This window comes from Nannospalax galili, unplaced genomic scaffold (assembly GCF_000622305.1).
Source record: "Nannospalax galili isolate Female #2095 unplaced genomic scaffold, S.galili_v1.0 scaffold45, whole genome shotgun sequence".
NCBI lineage: Eukaryota > Metazoa > Chordata > Mammalia > Rodentia > Spalacidae > Nannospalax > Nannospalax galili.
Genome location: NW_008355775.1, coordinates 2008046 through 2028423, shown reverse-complemented (window position 1 = coordinate 2028423; position 20378 = coordinate 2008046). Strand labels below are relative to the sequence as shown.

The 20378-nt window shown below is 35.6% G+C and overlaps 1 protein-coding gene across 5 annotated transcripts in view; it reads left to right on the top strand.

Annotated features, from left to right (window-relative positions):
- The window catches only part of Xrcc4 (X-ray repair cross complementing 4), a 270439-nt gene that overhangs the window by 117071 nt on the left and 132990 nt on the right, over nt 1–20378 (top strand). For all 5 annotated transcript variants that reach the window (XM_008853290.3, XM_008853292.3, XM_017803246.1 and 2 more), the window contains 2 exons: nt 1036–1188; nt 2726–2820. In XM_008853290.3, the coding sequence (XP_008851512.1) occupies nt 1036–1188; nt 2726–2820 (248 nt within the window). The remainder of the gene's footprint in view (nt 1–1035; nt 1189–2725; nt 2821–20378) is intronic.

Below are 20378 nucleotides of genomic sequence, written 5' to 3'. Positions count from 1 at the left end.
TTTATTTTTTTTTTATTTTTTGGTCTTTTTTGAGACAGGGTCTCTCTATAGCCCCAGCTGTCCTGGAAATCACTATGTAGATCAGGCTGCCCTTGAACTCAGAGATCTGCCTGCCTCTGCCTCCTGGTGCTGGGATTAAAGGCGTGTGCCACCACACCCAGCTATTATTAAAAATTTTATTTATTATTTTATTTTATGTGTATGCATGTATTGCCTGCAGGTAGGTAAGTGCCTGCAGGTAGGTAAGTGCACCTATGTTGTACAATGACCATGGGGGTCAGAAGAGGCTGTCAGACCCCCTGGGACTGGAGTTATTGACAGTTGTTAGCTGACATGTGGGTGCTGGGATTTGAACCTGGGTCTTCTGCAAGAACAACCAGTGTTCTTAACTGCTGAGCCATCTCTCCATCCCCCATTAACAAATAGGGGATGGTTTCTTTACTGTCTTGGAAATATCACGTGCAATACTTCAATTCATTATATGTGTGTGTATGTTTTGCGTATTGTGCTGTTTTGTGTTTTGTGTATTATGCTGGGTTATAAGGATCTAAATTAACAAGTCATGTTCTTGTAGGATAGGCCATGGTCTATGAAGACTGTCAAACAGATATTGCTGTGACATACCTAAAGTAAGATCATTGCAGCTATTACTGTAATATTAATATACTGAGGAAGCATGCTGCAATGCTTATTTGAAATGCCCATGAAAGTACTCTTTTGTAAAGAACCTTATATGAATAAATTATTATATGTGAAAATTATTACCTATGAATATATTATTACATTTAAGCATTTATATTTTAAAGCCTTGTTTCTATCCATTTTCAGTTTTATCTTTGTATATAAAATTACTAATAGTAATAACCAGTGTCTAGCTCTCATTTTAAAACTTTTAAGCCAATGAAAGTGTATGTAAAAATGAACTTAGTTATATTTTGCTTCAAAATTTGGTTGAAATTTTGAGTATTTTATTGAATAATATTAATGTTATAAAGCTACATGATTTGTGATTTTTTTGGTTATTTAACTTTTTAGATTTGAAAAATGTGTGAGTTCCAAAGAAGCCTTGGAAACTGATCTTTATAAACGATTTATTTTGGTATTGAATGAGAAAAAAGCAAAGATCAGAAGCTTACATAAGTTGCTAAGTGAAGTTCAAGAACTGGAAAAGAATGCTGAATGTGGAAGGTATGTCCTTTCTAATTCTGGAGAGCAAATAGATAAATTTAGGTAGAATTTCTTTGCAAACTTAATTGAAAGCCAGGTGCCAACTTTTAGCAATATAAGATTATCTGTGGTCTGGGTTCAGACATTCACATGATTACACAAGAATTTCATGGGCTAGCTAATTTTCCATGGTCTTACAGTATACACATATATAGCATATACACTTCACATAGCAAACTTGCATGAGGTTTAATGTTATTTATTTAACTATTAGACATTATCAATAAAGAAGTATATCACTTAAAATAATTTTCCCCCTTCTAGGACTGCAGAGTTGGTTACACATTTGTAATCCTTTTTTGTTTTGTTTTGTTTGTGTTTGGTTGGGTTTTTGAGACAGGTTATCACTGTGTAGCACTGGGCTGGCCTCTGTAGACCAGACTGGCCTCCAAATAATGGAGATCTGCCTGCCTCTGCCTCCCACATAAATACTGGGATTAAAGGAGTATACACCACCATTCCAACCACATGTTTGTTATCTTAATGTCAGTCTCATGGTTAACTTTAGATTCAGGCAGTGAATGTTATATTCCATGGGGCATTTATGCTTTTTGATGAAAAATTGAGATTCTGGCCTGGAACTCACAATGGAGACCAGACCAACCTTAAGCTCACAGAGATCCACCTGCCTCTGCCTCTTGAGTTCTGGGATTAAATGTGTGTACCACCATGCCAGCAGTTATTTTTGTTTTTGTTTTTGTTTTTTTCCTTCTGAAAAGTGGATGTATACTTGGTTGCTAAGGAAGAGTCATGAATTCAAATGGCTAATCTAGGTTTGGACAATTTTTAAGTTTTTTTTTTAGGTGCTAGCAGATATGGATTAGGGTCTATCGCCCTGAATTTGAAAGGAATCATACTCAAAAGGAATGACCCAATATACAGAAGGTAACATTCTCTGTCACTGGTCCTAGTTCAGATACTGATCTGGCACTGAGGACTACTTGCACATGGCATTGAACAAGTCCAGTAATTCCTCTGTGCCTCGTATTGGGGCAATCTAATGGAATGTAGAACTACTACGAGATTTTTACAATACTAAGTACTCGGTGACCCACAAAGGTTATTTGGTAGAATAATGTTTTGACAGAAGAACAGAATATGATAAATTGATTCAGGAGTTAATCATAGTCAGCATTACATTAAGAAACATTAATTTTGCTAGGTAAAATAATTCTTTTTGAAAGAGTTTGTCTTTATGTGATTTCATCTAAATTATACACATTTTACCATTTTTGTCTAATTTAGGACCTTTTTTTTGGAGACAGGGTCTCTTCCCAGCTAGCCTGGAACTCACTATGTAGACCAGGCTGACATTGAGCTCACAGAGGTCCACTTGCCTCTGCCTCCTGAGTACTGAGATTAAAGGCGTGCACCACCCTGCACGGCCTAATTTAGGGCCTTTTTTCTGGAATATTCTCTGTATAATATTATCTGGTAAATTTGGTAGCTAGCCAGGAGTGACCCATTGATTTCTCATTTTACCTTTTTCCATTTCCAGGGAAAGTGCAATGTGTTCTGAAATAACTGCTGACCAAGATGCAGTCTATGATGAAAGTACTGATGAAGAAAGTGAAGCCTCAGTGTTGGCTCCAGGTGAGAAAGTTATAGTTACTTGTTTGTTGAATATAACATTTGGGCTTATTACTATGAGAGAAAGAAACTATAATGAAAAATATTATGAAAATTTTTTTGATAAAAATTATCTAAACTCGGGGCTGGAGAGATGGCTCCTTGGTTAAGATTTTTGTAGAAGACCCAGGTTCAATTCCCGGCACCCACATGGCAGCTAACAACTGTCTATAACTCCAGTTTCAGGGGATCTGACAGCCTCTTCTGTCCTCTCCGGACATTGCACAACACGGGTGCACTTACGTATAGGCAGGCAATACACGCATACACATAAAATAAAATTTTAAAAATTATCTAAAATTTTTAGCCTACCCTTAAGGAATATGTTACAGCCTCTTCTGTCCTCTCCGGACATTGCACAACACGGGTGCACTTACGTATAGGCAGGCAATACACGCATACACATAAAATAAAATTTTAAAAATTATCTAAAATTTTTAGCCTAGCCTTAAGGAATATGTTAAAATTAATATTTACTATAAAATGTAACTATTATCAATAGCAAGGCAAACAAGCATATCTATACACAAAGGCATATATTCTTTCTTATTGAAGAAGGATAGATAAGCCCTAGAGATCCATCTGCATGTTAAAGATTACCAGCTCAAAACTGGTGGCATTCCATCTGTGAGTTCTTATGCAGCTGAGGCTACAGGTGGAGCAGGGTGAATGTTTTAGTTTATCCTGAGATTGAGCCTTTTCTCCCTCTTCAGGAAAAGCTTTGCTATGGAATAGAAAGGGACATAGACAAGGGAAAATGGCAGTTCACTTTGAGGGCCTATTCATTCCTACGGATCAAATTCCCAGGAGGAATTTAATTTCGTAAATTATTTTCTCGAGTTGTATAGATTTCCTAGGGATAGGAAAAGCAGGGAACTGCTGAAGTCATGTAATACTAAGAAAGTCTTTACTTAAACCCAGTATAAAAAAATATTTGTTTCATTCTTTAAAAGATATATTTTAAAATACAGTATTTTTATTAATTCTTTGAGGATTTCGTATGTGCATACATTATGTTTTATCTCATTCACCCTACTCCTTTCACTAACTCCCCAGATCTCCTCACACTCTCTCAGCTTCACATCCTCTGTTTGTTTTCAACATTCCACCTAGTCTGACTTGTGCTGCCAAATATACTCATGGGTATTTAGCCATCCACTGATGCCTGGTCAGCTTGCCAGGGGTCACACCTTTAAACTCTCCCTGCCCCAGGGATTAATTGTCACTACTACTCAGCTAAGGGTGGGGATGTATGATTCCCCCCCCACCTCCATTCTAGCATATTGAGTGGACTGATCTTGTGCCGGTCTTGTGCAGGCAAGCACAGCTACTGGGAGTTCATGAGTTAGTGCTTTTGTCATGTCCAGAATACACTGTTTGACTTTGATTCTTCTTGACTTCTTGCTCTTGATCTTTCTACCCTCTTTTCTGTGATACCCTTCTTTTTTTTTAATTTTCCCATACATTTATTTAAAAATTAACAAGTTTTGCTTCATTAAAATCATTTAATTTACTTCTAATATTTTTCTTAGCATTCTAGATTAAATTTACTACAACTATTTTCTCTTTTTCTGAGACTCACTAAGACTCAGTCCTGCTTTTCTTCATAAATTTTGCTCTGGCATAATGAATATTGCATTTTTGAATGTTTTTTTTTTTTTCATTTTTGTCTACCCTTCTTTTCCCTGAGCTCTGCAGGGAGGGAATGATGTAGATGTCCTGTTTGTGGCCGAATACACCACAGACATTTCTTCTCTGTATATTTTCCACTTTTAACTTTCTGCATTAACTATTGTCCACTGCACAAAGAAACTTCTCTGATGAAGTTTGACAGCTGTACTAATCTGTGGGGATAGTGATATGAATTTAGGGGGCAGTGTAGACTCTATCTCTTTAGCAAAATAATAGTAGGTTCAACACCTTGGGCCTATGGGCTCTGTAGCCATTAGTTCTTGGCCAGATTTACAGTACCAGAAATAAGTCTCCTTTTGTGGGCTGGGCTTTAAATATAATCAGAAAGTGATTAGTTACCCCCATAATATTCTTGCCACTATTGCATCCATTGGCCTCTCTTGACTCTGGTCATTATTTTTTCCCATGGGGTTCAAGGGTGAGTAAGGGAGTTGATGACATTTCCCCCAGCACCTTCTGATACTATGAAAGCTAGCCAGCAGGGAGGAAGCTTTCTGATGGGTACTCACTTGCTTTCTCCATGTCCTGTGACCAAATTGTGTGGTATCTTCAAGTTCTCATGGACAATCAAGACCAATAGTAATAGCCTATGTTGTCTTGGGGATCTCCAGGATACCCCTAACCCAACAGATGAAAGAGAGATTTTTCACACCTAGCAATGGATTTTTTTAGAAAGTATTTTTGAGTGCTAATTATGTAATAGAAACTTTCTAGCCAGAGGGCAACCTACATAATAGAGTTCAAATTCTAGGCCTGGAAACAGATAAGGAGATGAATAAACAAAATTTAAAGTATCACTTATAATAATTGCTCAAGGGAGAAACAGAGCTGGAAAGGATAGAAATGGCACATGGCAGTAAAGATGAGGGTTTTGGTTTATCTAGGGTTCCAACAAAGGCCTGAGTAAGAAGGGAGAAAGTTTATTTGTGAGGAGAACATAGCAGGCAGATAAAACATATGTACATGCAGGAGCCCTGATGTAGTCAAGCCATTCCACAAAAGCTAGTATGGATGAAGTAGAAAGGTGAAGGTCTGGAGAACTGACGGAAAGTCAGAGAGATATTGCAGCCCATATCACATGTAGCAACTGATAATGCTATTATAAGAACTTCTATAGTATGATAAGTATAGAACATACTATAGTATACTATACTAGATCATATGCTATAGTATATCATACTATAGTATGATAAGTATAGAACATACTATAAGAACTTCTATAGTATGATAGTATAAAACATACTATAGTATGATAAGTACAGAAGAAGATGTGGCTGATATGAAGCTAGTTCAGTGATTGGGTAATTTAGACTAGAGTGATAGGGAAGGTGACTACCAATGATCAAATTCTGGGTGTGTTTAGAGGCAACAGGACTTCCTGATAATTATAGTGGAAGATGAATAGGCAATGAAAACTAAGAGAGTGGTCAGTAGGTAAGAGGCAACCATGTGAATGTGATTCCTTGAAGACAAGTGAAGAAAGTATTTGAAGAAATGGACAATAGCCAGCTGAGTTGAATGTTGCTAATGGAGCTAGCCAAATGAGAGTTGAAGACGGATTTAACCATGTAAACACTATTGGAGCCTTAATGGAGCATTTTTAGTTAAATGGTAAGGGGTAAAGGAGAATAGGAGGTTCAAAGAATTAAGACCATGAATAGAAGCACACCTAGTGCCTAACTTTCCAAGAAAAGGAAAGGCAAGGGCAGCAGCTGGAGGGAGAAGTGGGGTAAAAGGAAGTGCATTTAGAAGAAAGAATGTTTGTGTACTGCTGGACGTGAGTGGACAGCTTGTGGGTTAGTCTGTCTAGGAGTGTGGACATTTCCAGCCATGACAGAAAAAGTATAAAGAATGGGCAAATCTCCAGAAAATGCCCAAGGGCACACATGGAAATTGAATGAGGCTGACTCAGTTAGTTGATTGATGAATCTGAGTCTAAGATAATTTTATTTATGTCACACAGTCACACAAATGCACTTTTGAACATATGAATAATTTTTCTCATTTGGGAGAAAGGCTTCCTTTATTTTTCCCTATTTAAAAATATTATTCAATACATGTATTCAAGTACAAAGAAAGAGAACCTGTACTTTTTCCATTCTAACTTCCAGACTCTTTATTAACTACAGTGGGCTTTGATTTTTTTTCCTAACTCCGAATATAATATCCTACCAACACATAAAGGAAATAAAATATTGAATAAAAAATACGTGCTTAAATATGTACATATGAGAATGAGGTCTTCTGTGTACTGAATCGATGCTAAGGAAAGCTTCAGTATATGATTGTATTATTTGGAAAGCTTTTTTTCTTGTAGTTTCCTCCTTCTTCCTCCTTCATTTTATGTGGCATCTGTATAGCTCCCAAATAAATATGTATTTGACATGTGAGTCTCTGGTTCTTCTGTCTTTTTAATTTTTTTTGCAGTTATCTTGTTCTTGGCAAGTTTTGCTGTCAGGAATTAAGGACATTCCTATTAGTTTTATTGATTCTTTTTGTTCTGCCTCAGTATGAAATATTCAGGAAGCTGATATTCTATAAGAGAGTAAAAACAAGTCTTAGAAGTTGGGTCTTGATGTTGGGGCTGGAGAGATGGCTCAGCGGTTAAGAGCACTGACTGCTCTTGCAGAGAACCTGGGTTCAATTCCCAGCACCCACATGGCAGCTATGACGGCAATACACTCATACGCATAAAATAAAAATAATAAGTAAAATATTTTTAACTATTAAAAAATATTAAAAAAGAAATGCTTGATGTTGAACTACAAACTAGATTCCATAGACCTGAGAAAAACATTTTGTGTGTTAGATAACAAAAAGGGCCTCTTTGTGATTTACCAGATTCTAAAATGAGTTGTCTCATAGAAACTGGAATGTACTTTCATTCCATGGTGTATATTATCTATTATTATTTTATTATTTTATGTGCATGAGTATATTGCCTGCATGTGTGTAGGTGCGCTTCTGTTATGAAATTCCTGAGGAGGTCAGAAGAGGGCATTGGATCCCTCCTGGAACTGGAGTTACAGTTGTTAGCAGCCCTGTGGGTGCTGGGAATCGAACTCGGGTCCTCTGCAAGACTAGTCACTGCTCTTAACCACTGAACCATCTATCCAGCCCCTTGTCTATTACTTTTTAATGCAACTTTTGTTTTTCATATTTTTCTGTAGTATATGCTTGAGGCAAAATTGGGACATTCTTCATGAACTTATTCTAGCATCTTGAAGCTAAATAGTTTTTTTACTATAAGTAAATATATGAATCTTAATTTAGATATTACTGTTTTATGTGTGCTTTCCCTACACTATAACAGACAGATGAGAGATCGATGTGATAAAAAGATTTGCTCTGTCAGAAAGCCATTTAAGTGGTTGAATTTGGTAGTAATTTTTATTATGTAAATAAATTTCTGTTATTGATTACTGAAATCTCCACAGTCCTCATGAGCTGTGCACATTATTGCCCTGTTCTTTGATGATAACTAAGATTCACTGAGGTGATGATCACTTAGTGATTGTACCGTATTAATTCAGGGAAGCATCTCTTTACCTTTATGCATTTATGCAGAAGTAGGGTCAAGATATTGTACTTTTAAAGAAATTGATAATATGTTTGTGAATAAAACATCAGTTTTCTTGCTTTTACTTCCTCCAAAGTTTTGAATTTTCTATCATTAGGATTGTAGATGACTAACTCATGATAAATAGTTCAATCTACCTAACTCAAATTATATCATGCTTATACAGCACGAAATGCTAATAAGCATAGAAACCTCTTAAAGGCCTGGAGATAGAACTCAGTGGTGGAGTGCTTGCCTAGTGTGGCAGTTTGAATGAGAATGTCTTCTATAGACTCCAAGTACTTGAGCATTTTGTCCCCAGTTGGTGGCGCTGTTTTCGGAGGTCTCAGAAGGTGTGGCTATGCTGGAGAAAGAAGGTCACTGGGGTGGGCTTAGAGAGTTCTTAAGGCTTGCCAGATATCGAGTTGCTCTCTTCCTTTCTGTGCCTGGTTGAAGATGTGAGAGCTTAGCTTCCACTCCTCCTCCAGCCACCTCCACCATGCCTCCCTACCATGAGGGACTGACTCTGACCCTTTTCGAACTGTAAGCTAAATGAACTCTTCCTTTTATGAGTTCCTTTGGTCAGTGTTTCTATCACTGCAACAGAAAAGTGACTAGAACACCTAGCATGTGCAAAGCCTTGAGTTCAGTCCCCAGACTGCATAAAACAAACAAATTTTAAAGCACCCATGGACAGCTTAGTGGCTAAAAGAAGATCTCCTAGTTTTTCAAAATGTCATAAGCTATGCAATTCATATTTTTGTGTAGTAAAATTTACTTTCCCAATAACTTGACATCCAGAATTATGGTTAGGTTGTAATGGCATTAATGACTTTATTTCTTAAACTATGGCTGCATAAGACTCTAGAATTGGTAGGATTTTTGTTTTGTTTCAGGTTAAGAGTATAACAATTAATAGTTATGGTGTTTATTTATGATACAAGCCTTATGGAGAGAGCTGGACCAGCTTCATTTTCTTTTAATTGATATTAGCTCCTGTAGACTTTAAGAATTTCCTAACTATTCTTCACTTCCCTGCCTCAAAATGTTTTCTCTATTAGGAACCTGTTTGTTGTGAAACAACCTTCTATACAAGAAACTCTTTTTTTGTGTGTACAAATGGAGGAAACATCTTAGTTTAATTTTGTGAATAATAGAACCTCACCAAATTATAGAGAGGCATACATAGATTTAGATATATATGTAAGATATCTTAAATGTATTGCATAAACTCTGATGAACAGTTTTTCATTGTATGCTGTTTTAATATTATTTCATAATTACATTGATGCCATAATAACAGAAGTTATATGTGAAAATAAATTTAATTATATGTGAATACACTAAGTATTTTAGCTAGAATAAAGCATTTCTACTGGTAGTATAATCTAAAAAGCATGCAAATGTTTAGTAGGAAATTGGATTTATTTAGCAGATATTGGCGTTTCTTATGAAACATTTGATTATGTCTACTTAACTCCTAATTAGTCATGATATGAGAGATTATTTTTTAAATTAGTAATTTTTCCTAGATGATTATTGTATTTTAATTATCATTTCTACTAATAGAAATTAACATTATTTCTTGGCATTGCAGAACAGCTGAATCAGCCTTACTAAAAGAACAAATAAGAAAATGCTTTCCTACAATGTTTTGCCTTTAAGTTCATAGTAAGGTGCACAGATATTAAAAACAAATGAAACTTTCTTTCCATGTCTCTGCATAATTATTTGCTCAAGATTTAGCACATTGGTTTAATTAATCCTGTTTCTTAACCACAGCAAGGTCCCTGTATAACCGCTATCAGTCATTTGGGTTCCTACTTAGTCGGTGGGCTTCCTGAAAGGAAGTGGAGTTATAAAATAGCCTTTTTGAAAATAAATGAATGGGTATGCCAAACAGTTGATGAATACTGATATAGTTGCTTTAAAAAATAGAACAGAATCCAAAATTTCCAAGTATCAAAGGGCTTGTTGCTTAGAATAGTGAATGTCTACTCACACTGGGAGAGCAATGTGTTCTGCCAAAGAGATTACTCAGAACCTCAATGTTAGAATCACCCAGTATGCTCTAATGTTATCCAGCTTGTTTATCATAGACATATTTATTTGTGAGTTCTAAAAGGGAAGCTTTTTTTTTTTTTTTAACAAAACTTATCACCAAACTGAAGAGCTAATTTAGGTGTGTTTCTTAGCAGTAGTGGGATTTTATATAAGCGCTGTTGCTAACAATGGCATTATGTGCCTCAGGACTCCAGATTTCCTATACTGCTAGGGCCCCTAATTCAAGTGAGTCATTTTTTCCAGAGGCAGTAGAGTCCTAGAAAGGTTAAGTACATTACCCTTGACCACACAGAAGTGAATAATTTTTAAAAAATGCCTTTTAAGATAATAAATTAATGACATTTGTAATATAGTTTTGACATACAAAGCACCTGGAATTTCACCACAATGCAGTTACCTTTGTTAGAATATTGAAAACATCTTTTATTTCCTAGAGAAAAGATCCTGTGTGGAGGTATTTCCTCCAGAGACTGCTTTCATCATGAGATGGAGCAAATAGGACTTCATGATACATAACTTGTGGAGAAATTTTAGAATGTGCATGTTTTTAATGAGGTCATTGCCCTATATGTTCATTTCTCTAGATTCTGACAGTATTTACGTGAGAACTCTCCCAACGTATCAAAAGATGTTAGCAAATCTATGATAATTTTCTTGTAACCTACTATGACAATGAATCTTGCTATGACCTAGACAGCTATTTTTACAATTTTATGTGTTCTTGAAGAACCAATGAAATTCCATTAAAATTGTCTCTGGGTATGAATAGTGAAAAGGGCCTTCAGTTCCTTTCTTATCAAAACAACTGTGAATCTAATATTGATGAATAGGAAATGAACACAAGAACTGTTTACACCTGAAACACTCTGAAATCTGGCTAATTGTAGCATTGCGTGGCATTCTTATTCAGGATTGCCATTACTGCTGCCTACTCTATTCATGAACCTACTGTGGGAGTTGATCTGTGTTGAAGTTGAGACTCATTTCTGATGGCATTTGTTGGTAGAAGTAATGATCTTGGCAGCAGTGGATAAGTGGGTTTTCAACAAAACTAGACATGCAAAGAGACAGAAAAGTATGATCTATACCCAGAGGGAAAGTGGGGGGAAAAGTCCATAGGAACTTTCAGATTTTCCCCAGATGTTGAATACAGTAGAAAAAAACTTCAAAGCACAATTAAAATATTTTCAGAAAACTCAAGACAAAGCCTACTTACAGAATTAAAAACAAGCATGATAAGAATGTATTAATAAGTAAAGATTCCTAAAAGGGAAGATGATACTATTTTAAAAAGACAAAATGGTAATTCTGGAATTGAAGAGTACAGTAACAAAAATGATATTAATTAGAGTAGTGCATGATGACAGAAGAAAAAAAATCATTGCACTTGAAGTCAGATCAATACAGTGCATAATTTATAAAGAACAAAGAACAAAAATCTCAAAGAAAAATGAGCAGATTCTCAGAGATCTGTGTGACCATAGCACATGTGCTCATAACGTCCATTCAGATTCATGAGAGAAGAACATGGAAGACAGAATGAAGAAATAGTGGCCAAGATATCTAACGTCTTATGAAAACATAAACATCCATAACATTATATTCTAAGTAGAGTAAATGTCAAGAGATCAACACTGAGACACATAAACATAGATAAATAGGTGAAAGCCAGGGAGAAAAAAAAAGGAAATATCATAATTGCCATGTCCCCCATCACATACACACAGGAGGACCTCCATTATTATTAACAAAGATGTCTTATCTAACTGGAGGCATAGAGGCCAGAAAGCATTAGGATGGCATTCACAGAGCTCATAAAGTTAAAATAAAAATGTGAATTCATAGTTCTAAATCCAGCAAAATCTTGTTCTAAATGAAGATAGATTAAAAGCATTTATTTTCAGTTTTTTAGGCATAAACCCCATATTACACCCATTGATAGACATGTGTATGTACATTATTAGCTAGAATCCACATGAACCGAGCATGTGGTTCTTATCTTTCTGAGTTTGCATCACTGATTTTCCTATAAATGACATACTTTTATTTTTATTTATAACAGGTAAAATTTGAGTGTATAACACTAGTTTGGAGACCAAGAGAGGGAAAAAGAGGTACAAGGGGTGAGGATGGCCAAAGAACAGATGTGATATGAAAATTAAAGCGGAAGTGAGACTGGAGGGATGCCATGGGGGCAGAGGATGAGTGGGAGAAGCGAGAGGTAAGAGGGAAGGAGAATCTACTGTAATACAACTTCATTGGACAAGGCCATTATTATACTTAACACTTCTTATGCTAATTTTAAGAATTAAATTAAATTTACAAAAAGAAAAATAATAATTCTTCAAAGCATAAAAGTTTGCTCCTTAATAATTAGTAGATGTGAAAAACATTACCTTTGAAATCTACCTGATGACTTTATATCCATGCTCAGATGCCAAGGAGCTCAGAAAGTAACCGACTGTGACTAGTAATAATCAGATATATAGAGATTAGAAACGCATGTACATCTTAGTGTCAATTGTATTAAAAATGAATTTTTCTGCATGAAACTGTATTTTAATAATGAATGGAGATCTTTTTTAAAGTTTAAAACTTAATTTTATGTCTTGTAGGGTTTAGACAGAGTACAATATAGTATAACTGTATTAATTCAACTATATACCTAAAAATTTACTGCCAATTTTGAAAAGGATGCATCTTAGCTCTGGAAATTGTTATTGAATGTGTCAATGCTGTTGTAATGAAATGCCTCTTCTAATCATTTGGTTGTGAAATAATTAAAAAAATAATAATTAATAGATGTGAAAAACTGAGAGGAAATGATATCAATGGTAATAGAAATTTACAGGAAGAAATGAAAATCACTGAAAAAGGAAATCTTTGGGTAAATATAAAATACTTTGTAAATAAATGCTCTTCCTTATTCCCTTATTGTGTTTGACAGCAGGTTTTACAATGAAATAATTATAACACAATGATGTGGGTTATAAAATAAAAAAATATGTAATCATAGGTTAAAATGGCAATAGAGGTATATAGAACCAAATATACATAATTTACCCATGTAGAAATAAGAGTTTAAAGTACATTAATACATAAAAGTATTGAATTGGTAATTTAAAGTACTTCCAAAAAGGAATCCTTGGGACCAGACAGCTCCCTAGTATTGTTTTTAATGAAATGTTTAAAGAAATTGTACCAATTCTTGATGAGCTATTTCAAAAAATAGAAAAGTTAACATTTCCCACCTTGGTCTGTGAGGCTGATAGTAATATAATGTGAAAGCCATAAGACAGTAATAGATTAGTACTTACTATGAATAGATTTACCATAAATACACAAAATATTAGCAAAGTGAAATCAGCAACATGAAGTATATCATAGTCAACTGATTTTTTTTCCTTCTGTTGACAACATAGTTTATATCTTAAATTGATCACATTATCTTACCTTGCTAAGATTAGTACACAAAGAAAACTGATTATTTCAATAGTGAAAGAGAACTTGGAAATTCCAACACACATTAATGGAAACCACTCTCAACAAAGCGAGAAAACAAAGGAACTTCTTCAGCCTGATGAAAGCATTTTGGCAGAAGCTCACAACTTTTTCATACTTAATGGTGAAATATTGGATTTCCCCCCACCTCTCTCTGCCTTAGGTCGGGAAAAAGGCAAGAATGTCTTTGGTCGTCACTTTAGTTAAATTTGTATTTAAATTTGTATTGGAAGTTCTAGCCACAGTAATTACTTAAGAGAATAATTAGGCATTCAGAGAGGAAAAAAAATAAAACTATCTCTTTATTCAGATGACATGATTTGCTAAGAAATTCACTTAAAAATGGGGCTAATAAATAAGCAAGATGGTAATGTACAATATCAGTGTACAAATTCAGTTGCATTTCTTCATATTTGCAATGAGTAAGCCAAATACAATAAAAAAGGCCACTTTCAGAACAATCCCAATAACACGATTAGAAAAACAGTTCAGTGACAAAGTACTTGCTTAGCATGTGTGAGGTCCTATGTCTAATCCTAGCACCAAATAAATAATAATTGTAGTAGTAATAGTAATATTGAGGATTAAAGTGAGCCAAAAAAATTTAAAACTTGTATACTAAAAATCACATGACATAAAAAAAATAGACGAGAAAGCATTTGAATTTATAGATTGGAAAACTTCATATTACTAAGTTAAAAACAGCCAATTTTATTAGATTTTACTGTCAATGCAATCCATAACAAAAGCACTGCTAGTGTTTTGGCTGAAATTGACACGCTCATCTTAAATTCACATGAAATTAAATACAACTAGAATAGCCAAAACATGCCTAAAAACAAGAATCAAACTGTAGAACTATTCCTGGCATAAATAGTTACTGTAAAGTCAGAAGTCAAGACAGTGTAGTTCCAACATAAAGGTGGCCAATATGTCAGTGGAACAAAATTGAGGGTCTATGAATAAACTTTTATGGTTCTGTCCAAATGAGCCTCAGCAAAGTTACCAAGACAAATTAACAGAGAAAAGATAATTTTGTTTTGTTTTTTCCTAGAAAGTATTTAGACATTTGATATCTATTTGAAAAGAAATTTGGGCCAGAGTGATGACTAATCAGTTAAGAACACTGGCTGTTCTTGCAGAAGACCCAGGTTCTAATCCCAGCACCAACATGGTGGCTAACAACTGTCCATAACTCCAGTTCCACTGGATCCAACACCTTCTTCTGACTTCTGTGTTTATTGTATGACATGGGTGTACTTACATACATCTAGGCAATACACACATAAATAAATAAATAAATAAATAAATAAATAAATAAATAAAATTTAAAAAAGAAATCAATGTGAATGTTCACTTAACATGAAGCTCTAAAAATATCACAAGTAGATCATAGGCCTATATGAAGAAAATTTTAGTTCTTGGCTATAACATCAAGAGCGCAATACAGAGCAAAAAAAAAAAATGATTATATTTCCCAGAAACTTTTGTATTTCAAAAGGGCACCATTAAAAAAAATGTAAGCACATTAGGAGAAAATATTTGCAAATCATATATCTGATAAGGGACTTGTTTCCTGAAAATCTAAAAACCACTTTAACCCAATAATAAGAAATTTAAGAACCCAATTTAGTAATAGGCAAAGAACTGGCATTTCTGGAGACAATGTGGAGAAAATTGGCCTGCTACATATTGTGGATGAGAAGAAAAATGTACAGCTAGTTTAGGAAAGTTTTTGGCAGTTTTTTTTTCTTTTGTTTTAAGTTCTTTTATTTCCCTAGTAGAATTTGTTTTTACCTCACAGTTGTCATGAGTGAGAAACATGGACATGGGCTAGCTGCATCTTGATCATAATTTCACAAAGCAAAACTTAGTGAACTGACTAAAATACATTCCTTTCTAGACCATGGAATCTTAGGCAGTTATTAACAGAGTCCAGTTTTTGTCACTGTATGGCTGAACTACCACACTTTTGCTCTTACCCAAGGCAGCTCTCTCTCATAGCACCATCTAGTATCCATGAATTTGGGAAGAATCTAGTCTCTTTAAGAGCGCAGGTGAAACCCACTCAGATAATCCATTTTCAGTTTTTCTTTTTTTTCTGTTTGGCCTGATAAATAATAATTGATAGTCACTTTTACTTATTTCTAAATTAATTTTTTATTGAATTTTTATATATTTCTACAGAAAATCATCTTTATACCACTTCCCCTCTGATACCCTCCCATAGCTTCTCCCCCACACACTGGAGTTCATACATTCTGTCATTTGTGTTAAGGCCTAGCATGTAAAGTTAGTTTTCCCAGATGTCCCTCAGTGCAAGTTCATACACTGGGATAGTAGGCCTTCCCTTTAAAGTGCCTCCCCAGCAGTAATCAGCTGCCAATAATTCTTTGACTAAGATTGGGACCTGCTCTTCATGTTCACAGATCTGGTTAAGTTTGTGTGGGCAATGTATATGCTGACACCATTGCTGTAGTTTCATATGAGAAGAGTCCCAGAAGCCTGTAGGACTATTTCTGTACGGTCATGCACTTCCTGCCCCCTCTTCTGCATGATCCCTGAGCACTGAATAGGTAGATTTTAATATAGGAGACCTGTCCAAGGACCCACACTCTGCAGACTCATTCTCTGTGTTTTGGTCTTTTGTGACCTTTTGTGTTCCTGGTCCTCTGTTGTATGAGGGAGCTTCATTGAAGAGAATTGAAAGATGCCTTAGTATTCCCTTCATCCTGTGTTCTATATTCCGTGAGCCTTAAGTGTAGTGGTTGCATCCTAGATGTGCCATTTAGACTTGGGCAATTCTCAGACAATCTCTGTGTGTGACCAGTTATGAAACTCTGTAACTATCTCTGTCTCTTGAAAAAGAAGCTACATTGATGGGTGGTGCCTGGGATACTTGTCTAAAGATCTAGGGATCCATATTACATTTGTCCAGGGATGTGACAGCCTTGGAGTTTTCTCTAAGATCTATGACCTCTCCAGCTATGTGTATTTGGCTAGGTTTATAATACCACAAATGAATTTCCTACCATTGAGTGGACTTTAAGTCCGATTAGGTAGCTGTTGATTGCCCCCAAGATAAAAGTGCCACTCCTGAACCAATATCGTTTGCTGTGCTGGTCATTGATGTGGTTTTCAGGCCTTGAAGCTGGGTTTGAAATATTGATTGATGCTCTCTCTTAGCAGCTTTCATAGTGCTCTCCAAAGCTATGAGAGCCAGCCTTCAGGGCAGGTGGCTCCAAATCTTGAGTCCAAAATATGTCCCATCTTCAGCAATAGGGTCTTCCTTACCATTGAGTTCTGGGAAGTAATCAAGGATTCTGGAAATAGCCTGTGTGATTTTGGGTGTCTTTTGGACTACCCTGGCCAAAACTGAAAAGAAGGTTTCTTCTGTCTGGCACTGTTTCTTGTTATGTAGCCTTCAGCTGTACTCCCTTGACTCACGTAGAGACATTGAATGTGTAATTTCTCAGTAGGCTTTTGAACTATATCATTCCCTTTGGTTTTTTTTATAGTAGCTAGGCACTATTTATCTCTCCTCTTTCTCTCCCTGTCTTACTTTTATAGAAGATTTTTTATTTTTATTGATTAATTTGTTGTTTTAACAATTTCATACATGTATGTAATGTATTCTGATAACTGTCTCCCCTAAATCCTCTCTTACCTCCTTCACATCCCTGTCTGTGCTCCTCCTTTCCCGACCCTACCAGACCCAGCATCACGACTTTTGGATTTGTTTGTGAACCATTTAGTTTGACCAGAGCCATCTGTGACCATTAAATTGGAACTATCCATTGGGTCCTGGTACAGTCATCACTGGTCCACAATTGAAGGCAGCATCCCCCTCTCCCTGAATCTTGGGTAGTATCATTCAGTATCGAGTAGTAGGGCCCCTTGGGCCCTGTTTATCTATGCCTAACAGTTGACAGATCCATATGTAGACCCAGTGCAGACATCCACACTGCTCTGTATTTCGATTACAGTTGCTGTTCCTTGCCCAGAAGATGACTGTGTGGTCCTTCTCCCTATATACTGTCTCTTACATACTTTCTGCTCCCTCTTCTGCAGTGTTCACTGAGCCTTAGGAATGTTGTACATGTCTTGTTCAGGGATGAGTACTCATTTGCCACTTATTTTGAATACCTATACAACCATGAGTCACTGTACTAACCACTGTTCACCTGGTTGAATCTGAGAGTAGCATTTGTCTATAGGTATAAGCATAAAAATTTAGAAGGCAGCCTAATACTATGATAATTTATCTAAACATCCAAATTAGTTTCCTCCTAGTGCCTGGGCACAGGTAGACACATCTTGCCTGGAAGTTAGTCTCATAGATCTTAAGATTCACAACTGCGTAAGACCACTGATGCTGTCTCTCTTGACAGCCTGCATAGCACCTTCTGGGACAATGACAGCTAGCTAAGGCTCATGGAACATAGAACATAAATAAAGAGTATTAAAGAAGAGGACACTAATGAATCTTTCAGTTCTCAATAATGAAGCTCCCTCATGCAGCAGAGGGCCAGGAACACAAAAGTTCACAAATGGCCAAAGTGTAGAGATCAAGAGTCTGCTGAATAATGGTCCTTGGATAGGACCCCTTTGTTAAACTTCACTCACCCAAAGCTCAGGGACCATCAAAGAAGAGGGTGCAGAAAGATTGTAAGAGCCAGGGAGGAGATACATGCCCATATGAAAAAAGAGTCCTACAAGGTTCCTGGGAACCTGCTCATATGATTCTATGGCAATGGTGTCAGCATACCAAGTCCCAACCAAACTAAGGCAGAAAATAACCCAGCATAGAACTAGGAAAATGAACAGCAAACCCCAATCTTATCTGAAGGATTGTTGGCAACTGATTGCTGCTAGATAAAGGAGAGCTGATCTTCTTAAAACAAGGGACTCTAGATAGGCTGACTAGAATCAGTGGATGGGCTTGCACTGGGGAATGATTGGGGACACTGACAACACAGTGGGCCTTAACAGGGATGACAGAGTACATGGGCTCCAGTGGCGAGGGAGGATTATGGGAAGGTACCAGTGGGGATAGGGTTATAAAGATGATCAAGATTGTTTGAGATGTTCTGTATGAAATACATTGTAAATTCAGTCTCCCCAAAGCAATAAATAATTTAAAAAAGAATTATAAACAGAGAATATAAAACTATCTTTCCTTTAAATATAAATGAGGCCATCTGCCAAGATTTAGAACTTGAATGACATAGGTATTTTTAAACAAAGACTTGGGGAGAAAACAATACAGATTTATTCTTTAATTTCTTATATAACAATGTTTTGCTTTTTGTATAGTGATGCAGAAATAAAAATATTTAATATAAAGCAAAGAAAAAAATAATATTACATTCTTAGGTACACACTTTAGGACTCCTAAACAAGTTTAACTTTATATTATTTTATGTGTTTGTGTTTGTGTACATACATATATGGGGGTCAGAGACTTTCTTATGGGAGTCATTTTTCTCTTTCTATATTGTCAGTTCCTAGGATTAAATTCAGGTACTCAGACTTGGTGGGAATCACCTTTACTCACTGAGCCATGGGTCCCTAAATACCTTTTGTTATTTTTTTTTTAAGACAAAGGATAAGAGTCGGAATTCAGCCCATAGCAATGCAAATGACCCGCCTTTTTTTTTTTTTTTTTTTTTGAGCAAAGATCTAAATTTTTGTGATAGTTTCAAAAAGGTTAGAACTATTGATCTACAACAATAGTATTTAAACCAAAAAGAATGGAATAGGCATTAAAAGAGAATGGACGCCTGGAGTGGATGTGTTGTTGAGGTATGAGGTGAAGGCAGAGGCATTCAAGGAGAAAGGTGAATCACTACCTTACAGTGCATTGACTTGGAGATTTGACAAGCACAGTTCCATTTAGTAAAGTAGCAGCAAGTAGTATGGGACTTCTGAGGATGGAAATGTGCTTAGTATAAATTGAGCACTCCTATAAATGTTCTCCATGCTAGGTTTCAAAGGCTTTTATATGGGTTAGTGTGAAATAAGGATAGAATGTTTCTTTGGTAAATTTTTATTTTAGAATAATATTTTAAATATATGAATATTAAATATTATCCTTTTGCAATGCAGGTCTCTAGTACGTGGAGTAAATGCTTTACCAATGAATTACAAATTCAGCCAGTTTTGATGTTTTGGAATGTGGCTAATACGATGTTGACAGTTTCATAATGTGACTCACATTATATTTCTACTCAACATACTCATCTTGATGTCTGTGCTAAAAGGTTCCAGCTCATTCTGATTCTATAGAGATGGAATAGATTTATATTATTGTACAAGAGAAATCAAATTGCACTACCAAGTCTTTATGAAGCACTTTCTGTAAGGTAATATTTTGGCCGTGAGATCTAAAGACCTGTATTTGACTATGAGTATAAACATAAATATATATACTTAAATGCATAACATCTTCATGATATATTTTTTGTTTTTAATTAATGGTAGTGAAACATACTTAAAAATGCCTGGATCTGAGCTGTAGTTGTAGACTGCTTGCCTCCTATGCATGTGGCCCTGGGTTCAAACCTCAGTACTAGAAAAAATCTTTCATCTATCTATCTATCTATCTATCTATCTATCTATCTATCTATCTATCTATTAATCATCTATCATCGATCTATCTATCATCTATCATCTATCTATCTATCTATCATCTATCATCAATTTA